The sequence below is a fragment of the Panulirus ornatus genome, chromosome 46 (genome assembly GCF_036320965.1).
Source record: "Panulirus ornatus isolate Po-2019 chromosome 46, ASM3632096v1, whole genome shotgun sequence".
Taxonomy (NCBI): Eukaryota; Metazoa; Arthropoda; class Malacostraca; order Decapoda; family Palinuridae; genus Panulirus; species Panulirus ornatus.
Genome location: NC_092269.1, coordinates 36,971,938 through 36,989,650, shown reverse-complemented (window position 1 = coordinate 36,989,650; position 17,713 = coordinate 36,971,938). Strand labels below are relative to the sequence as shown.

The 17,713-nt window shown below is 47.9% G+C and overlaps 1 protein-coding gene across 1 annotated transcript in view; it reads right to left on the bottom strand.

Moving 5' to 3' along the window:
- LOC139763232 (uncharacterized) overlaps positions 1–17,713 on the bottom strand; it is a 110,898-nt gene that overhangs the window by 70,881 nt on the left and 22,304 nt on the right. Inside the window, 2 exon segments of the mRNA XM_071689114.1 lie at positions 10,921–15,195; positions 15,197–15,728. Coding sequence (XP_071545215.1) covers positions 10,921–15,195; positions 15,197–15,286 — 4,365 coding nt within the window. The 5' untranslated portion in view covers positions 15,287–15,728.

Below are 17,713 nucleotides of genomic sequence, written 5' to 3'. Positions count from 1 at the left end.
CACTTTCCACGGAAACTGGATTTCTGGTGGGCGAATATTCTCTCCCGCGATCATGGCAGTGTCGTCTAACCCACAGCCATAATACAGACATTCCACCCATAATACAGACATTCGAACACCGCCGCCTGACGCAGTAAGCAAAATGCTGTTATACCTAGTGTGTTTCACGGGTTTCAAGTCATGATGTGAGTAACACTGACACATTACAAGTGGAGGAGGAAAGTTTTCTTTTCTTCCTTACAATTTTGTGGTTGGCAAGAAAAAAAGTATATATATATCGAGGATTATTTTCTTCCCTAAGTTCCCACCCGCCCTTCCAGCCTCGGCTATTGGCCTCAAGGACGGCCGACCGAGCCTTCCACGAACAGGAAAAAAAAAATCTGCACTTGGCTCTCTTTCTTCTGTTACTGTTACTGAAGGAGGAGGAGGAGATCTCCAGTCACCCCTACTCCCTTCTTCTAAGTCCCCTTCTACAATACGTAATACATATATCATCCTAAGGTAGGTGTGTGTGTGTGTGTGTGTGTGTGTGTGTGTGTGTGTGTGCGCGCGCGCGCGCACGTCGGGGGAACCTGCAGCAAGCATAAGGTAGCCATCATCAGGGGCGTGAGGTGAGCCAATGACCGGGACTGTCTCTCGCCTCAATGGACATCCCAGAAGGCTCCCTCCGCCGCCACCTGCCTGCCTGCCTCCCTCCCTCATACCCCTCCGCCGCCACATGCTTCCCTCCCTCCCTCATACCCCTCCGCCGTCACCTGCCTCCCTCTCTCATACCCCTCCGCCGCCACCTGCCTCCCTCCCTGCCTCATATAAGGCGAGGCGCGCTCCTCGCCCTGCCTCACCACATCTGTCTACCTCCTCAATCCCCCTCCCTCCCTTAACATCTGCCTCCGCCTCTCACGTGTCTCCTACCTTCTTGGGCTCTTACCTCAATCGTCTCTTGCCTTAGACTTTATCTCAAACGTGCCTTACCTTAAACTGTTACCTTTCCCCCTTACCTCAGTGTTACCATCATACACGTACGTATATACGGGGCAATTTCAGAACAATCTCTCTCTCTCTCAGCTTATCAGAGCCCAGCTATCTGCGGCTCCTCTTCCTTGTATGCCCCGTCGACACTATAACTCTCTAGAACATAACAATACGATTCTTGGACATATATTGTGCCATTACGGATAGGGCGGTAAATGTTAAGAGTGGTGTCAGAGATATGATATCTTCAGCACAACTTTCACACACGAAGTACCAAGCACAACCTCGCCTCACGTCACCTTTCTCTCTTCATGCAACCACACACGGTACACAAAGATGTCTACGGCCTTTCTGTCTTCTGGCCACCCATTTCATGCAACCACACACGGTACACAGAGATGTCTACGGACTCTCTGTTTTCTGGCCAACCCTTCCACGCACCGACAACAGTCTCTCGTCTTTCGGTCCCTCTTTTCACACTCTTAAATAGCCTTTCACTGGTCAGATTCTTGCCTTCCCACTCTCATACCAACATACGACAACTGTATCTAAACTTGCGTACACCTCAGGTCGATGTGACAGGCTTAAACTGACCCTCTCCCTACCATTCTTCTGTTTAAGACCACTAATGGGCCTTCTGATCTCGGTCAACCTGTTTCAGGCTCCAGGGTCCTTAAGCAACCAGCCACTAAACAACTATTAAACTTCGTTATCACCATCGTCAGCTTTCACTTGTTCCCTAACCCCCCCTCCCCCCATTAGCGAACCAGCACCACCACTCTACCTCACCTTAATGGAGCCTCCTTTCATTCTCCTCCTCCTCTTCTCCTCCCCGGTTACCCCTGTGGCTTAGACTGTCTTCAAGACTCACTACTTCATAACGAGTTTCGTCCAAGACAAAAAAAAAGAGAGAAAAAAAAAACATTAGTCTGCCTTTGAGAAACTTAAAACTCTTGGAATCAAACCAACAAACTTATCGTACGCCAACATATCAACAATGTAACCCTGAGTTACCCCGGCCGTTACCCCCCCCCCCCTACAGAACCTTACCAACTGTGGAACGTCGGCTCCTAGTATTCATGCGTTCCATGCATAATGCAAATGCAACAAGTCTGAGGTATGCAGGTCTCTTTCCTCAAGTTCCTCGCCGATCGCTGCAAATGGCCACATTCACTGTGACTCTATGTTGTCCTCCCAGTTATCCCAAACATCTAAAGATGATGTTAACACATCTTTCAACCAACCATTCGCTTAGTCTTATACCACTGGCAAATACCGAACATCAAATGCGATTAAATACGCAATAATGTAACTTAGGAGAGAAATTTTTCTTCGTGTCATTTCTCATTAACCATATTCCACTTGCCAGGCAAATATTCGGTCGAACACGTGTGTGTGTGTGTGTGTGTGTGTGTGTGTGTGTGTGTGTGTGTGTGTAAGACTCTTTTCCTCTCTCTCTCCCCCGTAACACAAGCAGTAATTATAAACAGATAACTCGACCCGACCCTGAACCAATGACAAAAGTTAAAAAAAATTGTCTTCCATATAAAAAGCTGTGGGGATCACTCCATTTTTCAAAATCTTCATAATTCAAATAACCTGTGCGACGACTGCAAGGCAACACTAAATTGAACTACGTAAAAATTGAGTAAATTACCAATTCCATGTTATTATCTCGTCCTTCACCAAGTCTCTAATTTTGTCATTCCAACGCTTAATATTCCCTTCACACTCCTCAAGAGAGAGTTTATTGCTGTATACATCTGTTTATGGGATCAGCTGCAAGATATTTCTGATGGTGTAAGGTTACGCGCGTCTATAACCCCTACAGGCATGTGACGCCTCCTACAGGCATGGGATGCCTGTACGTGCTGGCCAACACATACACCCGCCACACGTCACCCCACCTTCACATGCTCACAGACAGGCACCACACCTCGATTTCTTTCCACCGAGCCTCCGTTAATCAACACACCTCGTTTTCTTTCCTCATAAAAAAAATAAGTATTTCACCACACCTCGATTTCTTTCCACCAAGCCTCTGTTAATCAACACACCTCGTTTTCTTTTCTCATAAAAACAAAGTATTTTTTTACCTTGAAGCTAATAATTTCCGAGTTTATGGGTCCACGGCGACAAAAAGTTACCAAATCGATGACTAAACGTCCTTCTTAAACCTTGCAATCAACCTGTGACAATTTCAAGTCTTACGTTGTGATCATCTGTTATCCCACCACAATCGAAAGGATGACTTTGATCTTAGAAACAATTACAAAAAAAAAAAAAAAAATCCACAAATTCAAACTTCCTGATTATGAGAACCTGATACATTTTTCGCCAATTTAACTACATTTCTAGAGTTCGATAATACATCTGCCGGTAAATCAATAACGGAAAACTATAATTCCCTTAACGAAAGATGCAATTCCACTTTAGTAATATACGAATAATACTAAAAAGCCATAGAAAAAAAAATCCCCCCTTCCTAAAGACGGTAAGCATCAGTCGATGTAAATTCACCAAAAGGACTTTATCCCAATTTGACATTTTTGAACAATACAGATTTTCAGCCTTTGGTCGTGGCTGTTCAGCCTCTTACAAGCCCGTTCTGCCAGCACCTCAATACTCAAAAACACTGACCCTCCCTAATTCAAGGGCACATCATCATGGATTCCTAAATAATGATAATGATAAAAAAAAAAAACGTATGACTGTGCATCCATGTTACCTTGCCATGGTCTTCAAATAATTCCATCTAAAGCACTCTACAATAATAATAATGATAATAATAATAATAATAATAATAATAATAATAATAATAACTAACAAAACAGCTCTAGGCGGAATAACGTAGAACTAAGCCAAGGATGCAAGAATTAAGAAAAGAAAAAAATAATTCCCCCTCCCGAGACGCCTTGCCAAGTAGAACAAATGGCGTCATCAAGAGAGCGCGCGTTCCGTCCGTCCCACGCTGCACTTGGCCCCCGCTGTTGCCACACACACACACACACACACACACACACACACACACACAAGCTTAAATTTAAGATACGGATTGTGTAACTCGTCAGGATGCCACTTACATAATGCGAGGTTAATTAGCTTTTCAAAAACACATACAGAGATACATAATCAAGGAACGTGCGTTGTTTTTAATTTCATTTTTTTTTTTCGTGTGATATGACCTGGTTTATTACAAAAGAAATTCAAGTGGATTTATTGAATTCTTTTTCTCGGTAAATTACGTGGTACTGATTTCAAGATGATTTTACTGCGTTATTACGATTACGAAATGACTAACCTTATCGAATATCAACACGCAGTACAACTAAATTTTTCTAAAACATATAATAAAACATGACTAAGGGAGTTTTCAACGAGAACATACAGGGAAAACATTACGTGGTTAACTTATGTAAGCGGATTAATTCTATAACTACTTAATTCCTTTAGAGCTAGAGAAAGGCCTAATAGTGAGACTGGGATCCTTTTATCATCAGTTTTCCGGGATGCACTCACGGGGTTGAGCGCCCTTACGTTCGCATCCTGGTCGCGGCAGTCGGTCCACAGTCCATCCAGCTGTTCATCCTCATCTAGGGACTGGTCTGTGAATTGGCAACCTGGCTTAGACTATATATATATATATATATATATATATATATATATATATATATATATATATATATATATATATATATATATATATATAGAGAGAGAGAGAGAGAGAGAGAGAGAGAGAGAGAGAGAGCGTTAATGAGATGGCCTTAATTAAGGCAATCAGTTCCCCGTGCCGGCTCAGCTTAAAGAAAGAAAAAACTCTTCTAAACAGATATTAGACTGCAGTCGCTGTTTACTTTCACTAAGTGACAATTACAAGCAACACTTTAAGCAACAGCATTTTGCGACTGCACACTGCAAGAGTTTTAGGGATTGAAGATAACATTTGAGAGTAGATTAAAGGCATCCCTTAAGAGACGATGTGGGCATCAGAAACATTATGTAAGCAATCTGAGGACTACAGACATTTCAGTACGTGTGAACAACGAACACTTGAAAATTACAAGCACTAACGACTCTTAAAAAAAGTGAACTACAGACAACGCTTACAAGTAAATGAGGACATGAGACAACTGTAGTATATAGGACCAGTTGGGGGATCGTAAGTAACGAACATGGGAAGTCAACACACGATCCCTTGTGTAACGAAAACGGATTATTCCTTTGTAGTCGACGTGAGATAATACACAGCGCTCTCTCACCACGACGACGCGTTGCCGCCACACGACCTCCTCCACCTCCTCCTCCTCCTACAGCGAGGGGTCACACGACCCCTACAGCGAGGAGAGAGACAGACGACACTACAACTGGTGGGGGTGCTGTGCCACAGCCGCCCATCCGGCTTGCAACGTCGCAGTGCTAGGCTACGCATCGACCGCCATGGATACATGACCTAATGTTTGCAAGGCTCACTCCTCGCACGAATGTGTATATATATATATATATATATATATATATATATATATATATATATATATATATATATATATAAAGTGTAGCTGTAAACATAACTAATAAATCGCCAATGTATACAATCATCGTGTGACACTGCCAAGGCTTTACAAGCAAGGATTATATAACGAAATGCGTCAGTGCGTATACGTTTTCAGTTACCATCAGTCGTCCTCAATCACAGGGACGGGATCAGTATAAAAGGGGTTCAATTCACAAGCCTTACACTGGCATACGTTTCTCAGTAGCATGTATGTAATGCTTCTTCGAGGGTTTACCATCAGAAATACTACGTGAATCTATAGTGGCCACGACAGTATAAGACCCTTCGGTACGATATGACCTTTGACCTCAGAATCGACGGTCAAATCAAAGTTACGTCATCATATGGCCCTGTTCAGGAGGGGGGGATAAATGACCCTGGAACAAAGAGAGGAATCTAATTATTAGATCTGATTTGATGGGATTAGTTAAAAACTAAATCGTAATCCAAAGATTCTGAAAAAAGATATCCATGAAAAATTCTATTTACATAAAACTTTATTTCATCCTCCAGCAAAAGATATCTAAAAACTTTAAGGATAACTATGCAAACTAAAACCATCAGTAGAATAACTATGGCAACCAGGTGGGCATCCAACCCATGTGAAAGGACCAATAGAATAACTGGAATCTTACAAATCTACAATTATTGGAATAACTTGTAGTTGGCTTCCAAACCGCACACCGGGACTACAATCAACAACTCAGACTGTAGAAGGTCTCACACACACACACACACACACACACACACACACACACACACACACACACACACACAAGGCGATAAAAATAAGGAGGAAAGTTTGAAAATCCCAAATAGCAGGTATATCAAGGTACTGCTATAATAATGAGGTGAGGCTGTGGTGGTCGTCATCATCCACAAGAAAGATCAGAGCTGAGAGAGAGAGAGAGAGAGAGAGAGAGAGAGAGAGAGAGAGAGAGAGAGAGAGAGAGAGAGAGAGAGAGAGAGAGAGAGAGAGAGTTGGGAGTGGAGTGGAGGCAGCTGCGGTTCGGAGCAGAGGCGGCGTTGCAGTGGGTTAGCACGGGGGGGAGGAGGAATGAGGAGGAGGAGGAGGAGGAGGAGACTGGCAGGCTGCGCCGTGGGTACGTCACGGCTTGATGACATATCCCCAGTGTCACGTGACGCCTATGCTCACACACTGGCCACAGTGCGCATGCGCCTGTGCTCCATATCTCAAAAGGCGCCCGCTGAGTTATGACGAGGTACCACATTTCACTCAAAAGTTAAATTACACATTCGATATACTTTTAATGTCTCAACCTATACTACTCTTAAACTTCATCCAATAATGATGCAAAACCTGATTACCTTTAAAAAAAATTTAGTGCTTGTGGGACCTAAGAAAGTGTACAAATCATTGCAATACTCCCTCCTGCCAACGCAAATATCAAATGCAACCAATGCAAGTCTCCGGGCACAGCCCAGCACAGCATTCCTCAACGGTGGTTTCGTAACGTCAAAATCTCCCGTATCTTATACACGTCCATTGATTCTAACCCCATTAAGTGTGAGGGGTTAACGTGTCGTATATCACGCCACTAAGAGGGCCCCCCTCGTTATGTCGTAAACCCACACCAAAGGGTATCCCTGGGAACAGGTTACGCCGACGACAACACCCTGTAACGACAACCTGTTTTACTGACACGACACACAAAACCCGCTGTCACCCCCACCAGGCTTTGCTCTGTAACTTAACGCCCTCCCATCCCACACACACACACACACACGCACACGCAAACTCAGTAAATCATATTCACATTAAAAAAGTACTAGAAAACAAGACACATGTACAAATCAAACGCACACGTACATGCCAGCAAGCATAGGACACATTACGCAGATATACATGAACACAAATACCCACATACGTCACACGGAACTAAAAACATACGCAGAATCACCAAACCCATTTGTGTAATCTTAAGACGCGCAAGCTGTTCCCGGGGTGGGTACACATGTTGACCTTCAAGGGTTGGAGGGAGTACTGTACCGTCTTTAACAAAAAATATATATCACGAACTTTACCCTCAATGACACGACCCCTAAACACGACGGTACGACCTATGACTTACGATGGCATGACCTTTCACTCCACATAACCTTGAACACGACCCGCACAACTCCTCGGGTTTGGTCACCTGGTGTTGCAGCACTCGACCCCTTGCCGAAGACCAGATCATCAGACCCAAGCCTGTAACATACATCCACTGTACTCCCAAGAACTTAATCCCTGTGGTTAATTAAGCAATTGTGCTTTTACTCGAGCAATCTACAGTCTGGCGCCTTTGAAAACATGTGCAGATCACATATAAACTCTGGGGGGGGGGGGGGGTAATAATGACAACAGAGGTTCCTCATTCAATACTCAAAATTGTGATGAAAAGGTTTTGTCTAAGTGTATGCAAAAAAAAAAAAAAAAAAAAAAAAGCTCTCACCCAAACGTAATACAAGTTTTATGAAACACAACCGCTTTGAGGTGACAGCTTACCGCAAACTTTTACGGACTTTTCCGGACTCAAAACCTAGGATAAACTTTCATCATAACATTTTTCGAGCTAAAAACTTACGATACGCTTTTGCCAACTTTAAAGGAGAAACCGTTTTTTTTCATGTTGTAGACGATTCGCCAGGTAAAATCTTGGCGGCGCTGGTCTTAAACAACGGCACATTCTCAGTTACATAAAGCGTAAACAACTTCTTGCATCATGATAGTAACTTTAGGCTTTACGTACGGGAGTCACTGGCTTATCTTTGGGAAAAAAAAAACAGTTTATGCTTCTGAAGGAAAACGCCAAAGAAATCGTCCACCTTTTTCGGAGAACCTGAATATGGCTTGATCGTTGCCAGATGCCTTGAGCACAATATAATGTAATTCAGAACCACTAGGCTTGCTACGAGACCTCTTTCGAAAGACTAATGTGTGTAAAAGTTATTACCTTTCCTCCAGCCAACTATACATAATTTCATTTTTCTTCTCTCATTCATATTTAAATGGGCCGTGTGATAATAGCGACTTCACAGAAAAAAAAAGATACTCTATTCCAAAGGAGACAGTTATATTACAAAAATTACCATATTATATTCCTCGAGCTTCCGTAAGTATTATCTGAACTTTACATGACCAACCGACTGAACTTAAAACTAACGACGATGCCGTACGATATATTCTAACAACTGCTTCGAACTTTGTATAACTGTCGTCGCAAAATGATAAGCACTTCGAAGGAAGATGCCGGGAATTCTACAGCTTAGCCTATAACATCACGTTAAACTCGCGTCTTTCCTGAGGCAGTATTCAGAAGTTTACAATTAAACGCAACATTTAAAGAAACACAAGAGTAGACACTGAAAACGGCTCTCTGTACGTTCACATGTGGAACCGTAAACTCGTGTGAATGTTTATTACGTGTGGAGAGCAAAACCACAAAATAGTTGCGCAAGGGATATATATACCTTACCACAATGATACAAGTTCAATAAACATCAGGAACACAATCGTTAATTTACACTTATGTAACGTGATATTTTTTCTGATTTCATGAACGTTATATATATATATATATATATATATATATATATATATATATATATATATATATATATATATATATATATATGGCGAATAGTTTGAAAGAAAGAATATATATATATATATATATATATATATATATATATATATATATATATATATATATATATATATATATATATATATTTTTTTTTTTTTAAACTATTCGCCATTTCCCGCATCAGCAAGGTAGCGTTAAGAACAGAGGACTGGGCCTCTGAGGGAACATCCTCACCTGGCCCCCTTCTCTGTTCCTTTTTTTGGAAAATTAAAAAAAAAAAAAAAGAGGGGAGGATTTCCAGCCCCCCGCTCCCTCCCCTTTTAGTCGCCTTCTACGACACGCAGGGAATACGTAGGAAGGATTCTTTCTCCCCTATCCCCAGGGATATATATATACATATATATATATATATATATATATATATATATATATATATATATATATATATATAGGCCTTACATCTATCAAAGAACTTGCATACAATTCTGCTGAAAAAATAAGTGAGAAAATGTTTGGAAACTTTCTAAAGTTTTTAAGATCTTGAAAATTTCCTTGGTAATTTTCGTGGTTGCTCTACAGGGGGGGGGGGGGGGGGTATTACGCACCAATACTCCCTGAAAGTAATCTATTATCTACAAGGCCGGCAATTAGGACACCCGTTAATTGCGCTGGGAAAAACCTGGAGACTCAGTCAGTGATGAGGCCATTAGTGTAGGTGATCCCCTCGCCCCCCCCCCCAACACACCCCTACTGATGACGGGCCATCATGGCTTCTCATCAGGGGGTCCGCCAGCCCTCCCCCTCCTACCCCTTCCCCAACACTAACATCAACTCCTCCTCCTCCCTCCCTTCTTCCATTAGGCTCTCTCTCCACCTCCCCTCCCTTAACATTTCTTTCTAAAAACCAGGTTATTTTCCCTTAATCCCGTTTAATCTACAAACTGTCACACGAAACCCAAAACTCGCTGGGGAAGTTACAAATGGTGTTATCTACCGCCTCCAAAACAAACAGAAACTTAAAATTCACACGAAATGCCACTTTCCTCAACTTACCCTTCCAACAGGCGGAGCGAAGACATTCTCGCCATTGTGCTGCATCAAATTTGGCATACAAATAAAACTTGCAGACGAAGGAAGTTATATATACAGTGACACATGAACCGCCACAGCCGTGCAGCTGCCAAACACACGGGCCATATTGAGGTTACTGGACTTTCTTACACTAGCAACAAGGATGGCGTCCCCATATATATATATATATATATATATATATATATATATATATATATATATATATATATATATATATATACGGACACACATCAAGTAAATCATAGCTAAATTATGGTTGGAATCATGAGGATGTAAGCCAGACAATGACCTTGGAATTGTCCTAAACACAGACAAGGAACGTTAAGAAAAATAATCAGGAAGATACGTGAAGAAAAGTAATCACGAGGATACGTGAGGAAAAGTAATCGGAACGATACGTGAGGAAAGGTAATCAGGAAGATACGTGAAGAAAAGTAATCAAGAGGATACGTGAAAAAAAATAATCAGGAGGATACGAAGAAAAGTAATCAAGAGGATACGTGAAGAAAAGTAATCAAGAGGATAAGTGAAGAAAAGTAATCAAGAGAATACGTGAAGAAAAGTAATCAAGAGGATACGTGAAGGAAAGTAATCAGGAGGATACGTGAAGGAAAGTAATCAGGAGGATACAATGAGAGGTGTGTGGAGAGCCAGGAAGACATGGTACATGATTAACGAAATCAGTTACGAGGTCAGGAGGCACGTGTTACTAACCCATGTGAGCCAGTAGGGGTCGACGGGCGATCCTGGGGGCAGATGGTACCCCTTCTCGGCCACCTCCCTGTACACGCTTTCGTGCCGGGTGATGGTGACGTGCCGCCTTCCTCCCGTCCACCGGCCTCCACCCTCGTCGTCGCTGATGGAGAAGTTGCGAGTCACAAGGGCCCCGGCTCTGCTGTTGATCCGGGGGGACGCCGGCGGTGCCCCCTCGCTACCCCCTGGGGAGGGCGTGGACCGGGTGCCCAGTCCGGGGCTACCGGGACACAGGACGCCCGTCCCGGTGGCAGGGAATCCATACGGAGGGTTAGGGTTGCTGGGGCTCCGTGGGGCCACGGTGCGAGGCGCTACGGGCAGGCCAGACACATGCAGGGCTCGGGGTGTTCCCGGCGACCTCTGCTGCTGTAGGCCCTGCAGCCCCATGGCTGGTCGGGGGCTACTAGGGGAGGAAGGGGGCACCGCAGTCCCCCCCGCCGGTGGACTGGGGGTAAGCGGAGGGCGCATGCGGGGGGCGCGGGGTGGACGAGGCGGGAGACGAGGCAGGGAACCGGACTCGTCGTCTGAGGTAGAGATCCGCCGCAGGTGGATCATCCCCCCAGAGGCTTGCCTCGCCGTCAGCTCACTCGCCAACGATCGGGAGTTCGCCCCAGGCAGAGAGTTCGACTTCTCTTTATTCCTCTGCCGCGCCTTATCAGCCGGCAAGGAGGAGGAGCTCCTCTCACTGCGGACGCTCCGCAGGGTCGAGTCTCTAGAAACGGTCATGTCGCGGCACAGGCCGAACTTCCAGCTGCTGGAGATGTCGCAGTTGCTGCCGTCGTAAGAGCGTTCCTCCTCGGACTCCGGCAACTCGTCACTCGTGATGCTGGACTCCCGGATGGCCACGAGTCCCTGCCGAGTAAGCCGTCGTCGTTGTATGGCCGCCTGCAGCGCCAGAGACCTCTGGCGGGGGACGCGCACTCCTTCCTTCTGCTGCGACCGTCGCCCGCTGAACGACTTCAGAATCCCATTGGTTATGACGCCCGGGTGCTTGCAGACGGGAGATACGCTCTGACTGTGCTTGCAGAAGTAACACGTCTCTTCCTCGTCTTCGGCGTCGTCCCCACTGCAGTAGTCGCACTCCTCGCCGCAGTCGTCCGTCTGGCAGTAGTCGTCATCGTAATCATTGTCGTCCGAGGTCGTGCAGGGATCGAACTCATCCGTTCGGCAGCCTTCCCCGGCGTCTGTCCTGAAGCCTTCGTCCTCTGGCTCGTAGTCACTCGTGTCTCGCTCGCTGCCGCAGCTATACCGGTCGATCTCATTGTGCTTCTTACCTTCCCACTTGTTCCTGGCCGAGCGGGGCCGCTTGGAGGCGTGCGGGTGTTGCTTCCCTAAACTCCTTGAGCGAATACAACGACCACACTCACACGAACTGCCGCTGACGCAGCAGTTGTCATATAGGCTACCCCTTCGGTCTTCATCAGAGGCCGTGCTGGTGCCCGTGCTCCTGACGAGCACATGCGACCTGCCTAAGCCCTGCTGCCCCTCACAGTCGGACAGATGAGCCTCGACCTCCTGGTCCCTGTACTGCGGTTTCGGCGGCCTGGCCACCACCGCCCGGCACAAGAGAAGGTCTTCCAAAGGCATCGGGGAAGGGAGGGAGTTTAGAGCACGCGCTATGTCCTTGCACGCCTCCCGTATCCTATCTTTCTGCTCTTTGTCAAATTCATTGTCACTGTCAACGCACTCTTCGCGGTCGAAGTTTAAGAACTCCAGACACGAGCCGTCACTACAGGAGTCACTTTCAAAGACGTTGTCATTGTCACTCGCACCACCTGCGCTCCCACGAATATCACAATACGCTACGCTGGTCACAGGCGTCACTTCCCCATTCGTAAGACAGACGTCCAGGGATGAGGTAGTTCTTGGGCCAGTTCTTTGGTCGTCTCCGGCCCGCGCAGCACCGTGAGGGCTGGCCTTAACATTGAACAAATGCCTGGTATTTTGCTCCGCCCAGGTTACTGCGGGTTTAAGCACAATGCCTCTTTCATTCCGAGCCGGCTTTTCGTCAGGGCATTTTTCCACTTGCCTTATGTGTCCGGCAGGACCAACGTGGCGCGCCTGGTGCACGGGGAGTGGGTTCGAAGGGCAGGTCACCTGTCCACCGGCGATGACTGTGTTGTGAGACGAAGTGCCTTCAGTCTCCCCGGCGTCGTCACCATCACCGTGGTGGTGCTCGTCCAAGATGCCCCTGTCTGGCTGGCGGTCGCCTGCGCCTCCCTCTGGTGACTGTAGAGGGTCGCGACGCAACTGGTCCGCCGTTCCGCAATGAGCGTTGGTGGCGGGGGTGTCTTCCTCCTCCTCCTCCTCCTGCACGTGTGGATTTCCATGTTGCCTGGGCGGTTGCGCGGTAGAGGGCAGAGGCGCCTCACTCCCGACCGGCCACTCCGCCACCTCGGCAGCTCCTCCGTGAGTTAGTTCGCTGATAAAGGAACAAACTGGCACACCTCTAGGCTGGCAGAGCCTGTGCAACCGTTTATGCTTCCTTGACTGGTGTGCCGACGGGTTAACAAAGTCAGGGGACTGACCTTTCGGGTGAGTTTGCTGTAGATTAAGTTCCTCCCCAGTGGAGACGTGTGAGGAGGCGGGAGGAGGAGTGGGTGGGGAGCGAGGTGGCGTGGCTGGTGGCTGAGGAGAGGGATTCAAAAGAAGTCTGACCACAGAACTGGAGTCTACGGTGACACCTTCTTCCAGCGGAGTCCCAGGTGTAATGTCACACCCTGGCTTCACATTTCCACTCCCAGGGCCCACCGGCGCACCGGGAGAGAGCTTGAGGTCCCGTGCAGGGACTTCACTAATCCCTAAGGCCTCGTCTTCACCCGGCGTTACGGAATGATCCGTCGTGAGCACTTGGGAGTCGTCTCTGTTCTCCTCCAGCGGTCCTACGTTCTCCAAGGGAACGCTTTCATCGTTTTCCAACGCGTGTGTTCCGCGGTGGCTGTGAGGTAGGTCGGAGTGGCTAGGGAGGTGCACCGACGTCAGAGAAACACCGGGAGCAGCAGCAGCAGAAGGAGAAGCAGCAACACTAGCAGTGCGACCCCCGGCACCTGGCGCCGCCTTCGCGTTCACTCCTTCCTGCTGCAAATCACCCGCATTAGCCCCGTCGCTCTCATGGCCCGGGATCTCTATTGCCTCAACAAGTCCCGCTCCTCCTCCTCCACCTCCCTCGCTTTTGCTTCTTCCCTCCGCGTCCAGGTCTTCCTCCTCTCCCTGGAAATGACTATCCACGTGATGCGGCAACACCACGAAGTCAGGGGGATCTGCGCCGTCGTCGGCCGACAAGGAGGAAAGGAAGTTCTGCCTCAGAATGTTTATCTTCTGCTTAGCAGCGTGGATATCAACGTCCGTCTCGCCACTGTTCGTCGATTGTTCGCCATTTTCTACCGCACTGCCGTTCACTGTACGTTCGAGGGGCTCAAGTTCCAACGGCTTGTCATGACCAGCGTCGCTCGCAATCGCAGACTTTTCCACGTCATGTTTGTCACCGAGACCTTCACCCCCGACGCTTCCCCCGTCTCCGGGCGGGTCTTGCGTCTCACCCGAGTCACAATCGCTGCTCAGATCATTACCTGACACACCATTAACCGCCAAAGCCACTGTGCTGTCATCAACCCTCCCTCCACCGGTGGTGGAGGGAGCCATGACAGCGCTCCCACCCGCGTCTCCGTTTTCACTCCCCTTTCCCGAGGACGGAGGATGGGTCAAATCTAATGTTTCGCTGACGTCAACACTGGTCCGACTGCTGCTGCTGCATGCCGCCGCCACCTGCACCGCCGGCCTGTTTGTTTGGTCTGCGCGAGGCATGCATCCACTTGGCATGTCAGTAGGCCCGCGACACTGGTGGTTTATTTGCGTGGCCTGAAGGACCTCCGGGGCCGTGACGACGGCCGGGCCCACAAGCGCATCCTGGCCTTCACGGGCGAGGGCGTCGACGGGCTGTGCACCGCACTCGTGGATCACCGTCCGGCACGGGGAACCGGAACCGTAACTGCAGTCCGTCCCGTTGTGCACAACCGGGTCCTTATCGCAGTGACTGCTTCCAGCCTCCTCTGGTTCCTTCCCACTGCAGCTATCCCGCTGCTGGGGAGTGCCCGGCTTATGTAAGCTCCCACCAAGGACACGGACGGGCGTGGACGTGTCCTTGCCTTCCTGGTACGCCACGAAATCCGGTAAGGAGAGGCGCTTCAGCTGTGTGGCGATGTAACCCTCGCTAAGGATGTGGCCGTCTTCCTTTGCCTTCGTCAGGAGAGCCGGCCAGGCATCCGCTGTCCCCGTCGTCGCTGCTGGAGGAGAGGGCGTCCTCCCCACGAGGCAGGATGAGGGTCATGGTGCTGGGCGGGTGCTGGGGTCACGTGACTGTGGGCGGGGATGTGGGCGTCGCCTCCGCCGCCCATACCTGCTGGGTCTGAACTGCTGGTCGACCCACTGTACGGGCGCGCCGTCGCATGCTGGACCAGTCCGCTAACACTAGTTCACTCCTCCTTTGCAGGGCACCGACTACTACCGTGCGACCACCGTTGTCAGTAATGGTCCGTGGTCAGCGAGTGGTGTCAGAACTGCCGCCACTGCGCACGGCGGTCTACACGTCCCCGAGCCATCACTTCAACCCCCTCGTCTTGGCTGACCCTCACATCGCCAAAGCGGCCACGGCTCCGAACGTTAACACGTCCACGGCACAAAACACTCCCAAGGTTCTTACACTGTCACTAAGAGTCCCTTCGGCGGCTCCAGGAGACCTGAACCCCAGCCTCGCAACGGTCAATATTATCCTGAAAGGGCGTGGTTATTACACACTGCCGTAATGATAACCACGGCGTAGCATAAGATCACAGGAACAGACCGCCTACACCAACGATCCATATACATCACCGCCATGATTTAAGGGGGACGGGCGGCCCACGATAGCCTACGCCTCGTTCTCGATTCACAGTTAAGACACCCCAGAAAGAGGTTCACTCATGCGTTCTTCATTTATTGACTCTTTGGTTTCTAAAAGTCCTGAGATACTGAAAGGGAAATCGCGTGAAATGAAACGCTAACTCCCAGAGGCAGGAGACGAGGCGTGTGTGTGTGTGTGTGTGTGTGTCTGTGTGTGTGTGTGAGGAGGAGACGGTTGGTGGAGGTTCGGCCATACCGTTGGCTGTGGTCCAGAGGGCAAGGCCTGACACACCACCACCACGTACTAACGCCCTCCCAACCCTAACCTGCCCTGCTCTACGCCTCCAGGGAAACACCGTCCAGAACCTCACAGTGTCTGTCTACCAACACCTCACCTCAAGCTCCCCCCGGGCTCACAACACACCTATGTACAAGGTGCCCACGAACAACAGCTCCAGCTCACTTTTGCTTCTATACACCCACCATTCCTTCCTCTTCAAAGGAGCGTCCCAGATGACGTATGTTGGATCATTGAAGAACAGTAATTACAGTGACACCCATGGGCAAGACAGAGCTATCCCTAAGCACGACGGTGCGGACACTTTTAAGAACGAAGGCACGACTCTCTGGGCATGATATAACGTGACCTTTGACCAACGACCCATGGGTATGATAACGTGACCTCATGTCAAAAGGTCACAACAATCATACCCGAGGATCGCAACGTCGCTCTGAATGCGTTATGAAGTGACACGCAACCCTCCACCCTCGAAGCGTCTCCTCCGCCTCCACAGCAAACACAATTTGGAATTCTCCTTAACGTGTAATCAGGTTAACATCCGGAAACCATCTTTCCATGCAAGATTACAAACCAATTTAGGAGATTACTGACTAATCCTCTTAATGAGATCTCCATTCTTTTTATATTACGTTATCAACCTCCTTATGCATCATTCATACGTATCTGAGGGCGCCCTAAGGTGTCTAAGCTTCTAGAAAAGATAAAGCATACGACGCTTTCTTTAAACGCATCTGTACCATTATCTCACACGATAATCTGGGTCCTGTTTACATCAAACACCATAGACAAAGTCTCACGGGTTCATGAAAACAGGTCCAACACAGCCAGAGTTCCAACAACCTTCAACTTTACTCATAACCTAAATTTTCTAATCATACAATATCTAACTTCCCTTGACACCAATACGATTTAACTTGCACACATCTGGGGACAGGCCATCCACCTCTGCCGATCACCAGATCTTACAACAAGTATGAAAATCCTGTTATTCATCATCAAAATTCTCGTCTCATTGCCCGTTCAAACACAACCACTCGCCATCATTCCTTCTTTCAGTTCAAAGAGCGAACATAAGGAGAACTTGGAATAGCCAGATGCTGTACATTCATATATATTGACCTTCACGGGTATTCTGTGATGCCAGCAGTTCCTATACAGTACATATCCCAGGAGAAACATGGAAAAAACAAAAACAACTGCTGAACCTCCCACATCAGGGTCATTGTCAAACTGTGTGGGGTGCGCAGCCTGGTGAAGGATACGCAGACGTGGGTGTGGCAACACGTCATTACCCCGGCCACCCCTACCACTCCCTCGCCTACAACGTCTTCCACCTCCGCAATGCCTCCAACGCGCAAGAGACGCGGGGGCTCCTACAGCTCTCTCTATCCCTGTACAGTACAAGCGGGTATTCACACACACACACACACACACACACACACACACAAACACACACACATACACACACACGCAACAGATGAGCCTTCAACAAGGCAAAACTTCCCTCCCTCAGTACTGCGCAAAGAGGTAGTCTCTCTCTCACACGCACACAAACAAACAGTGAAGAAATCCCTC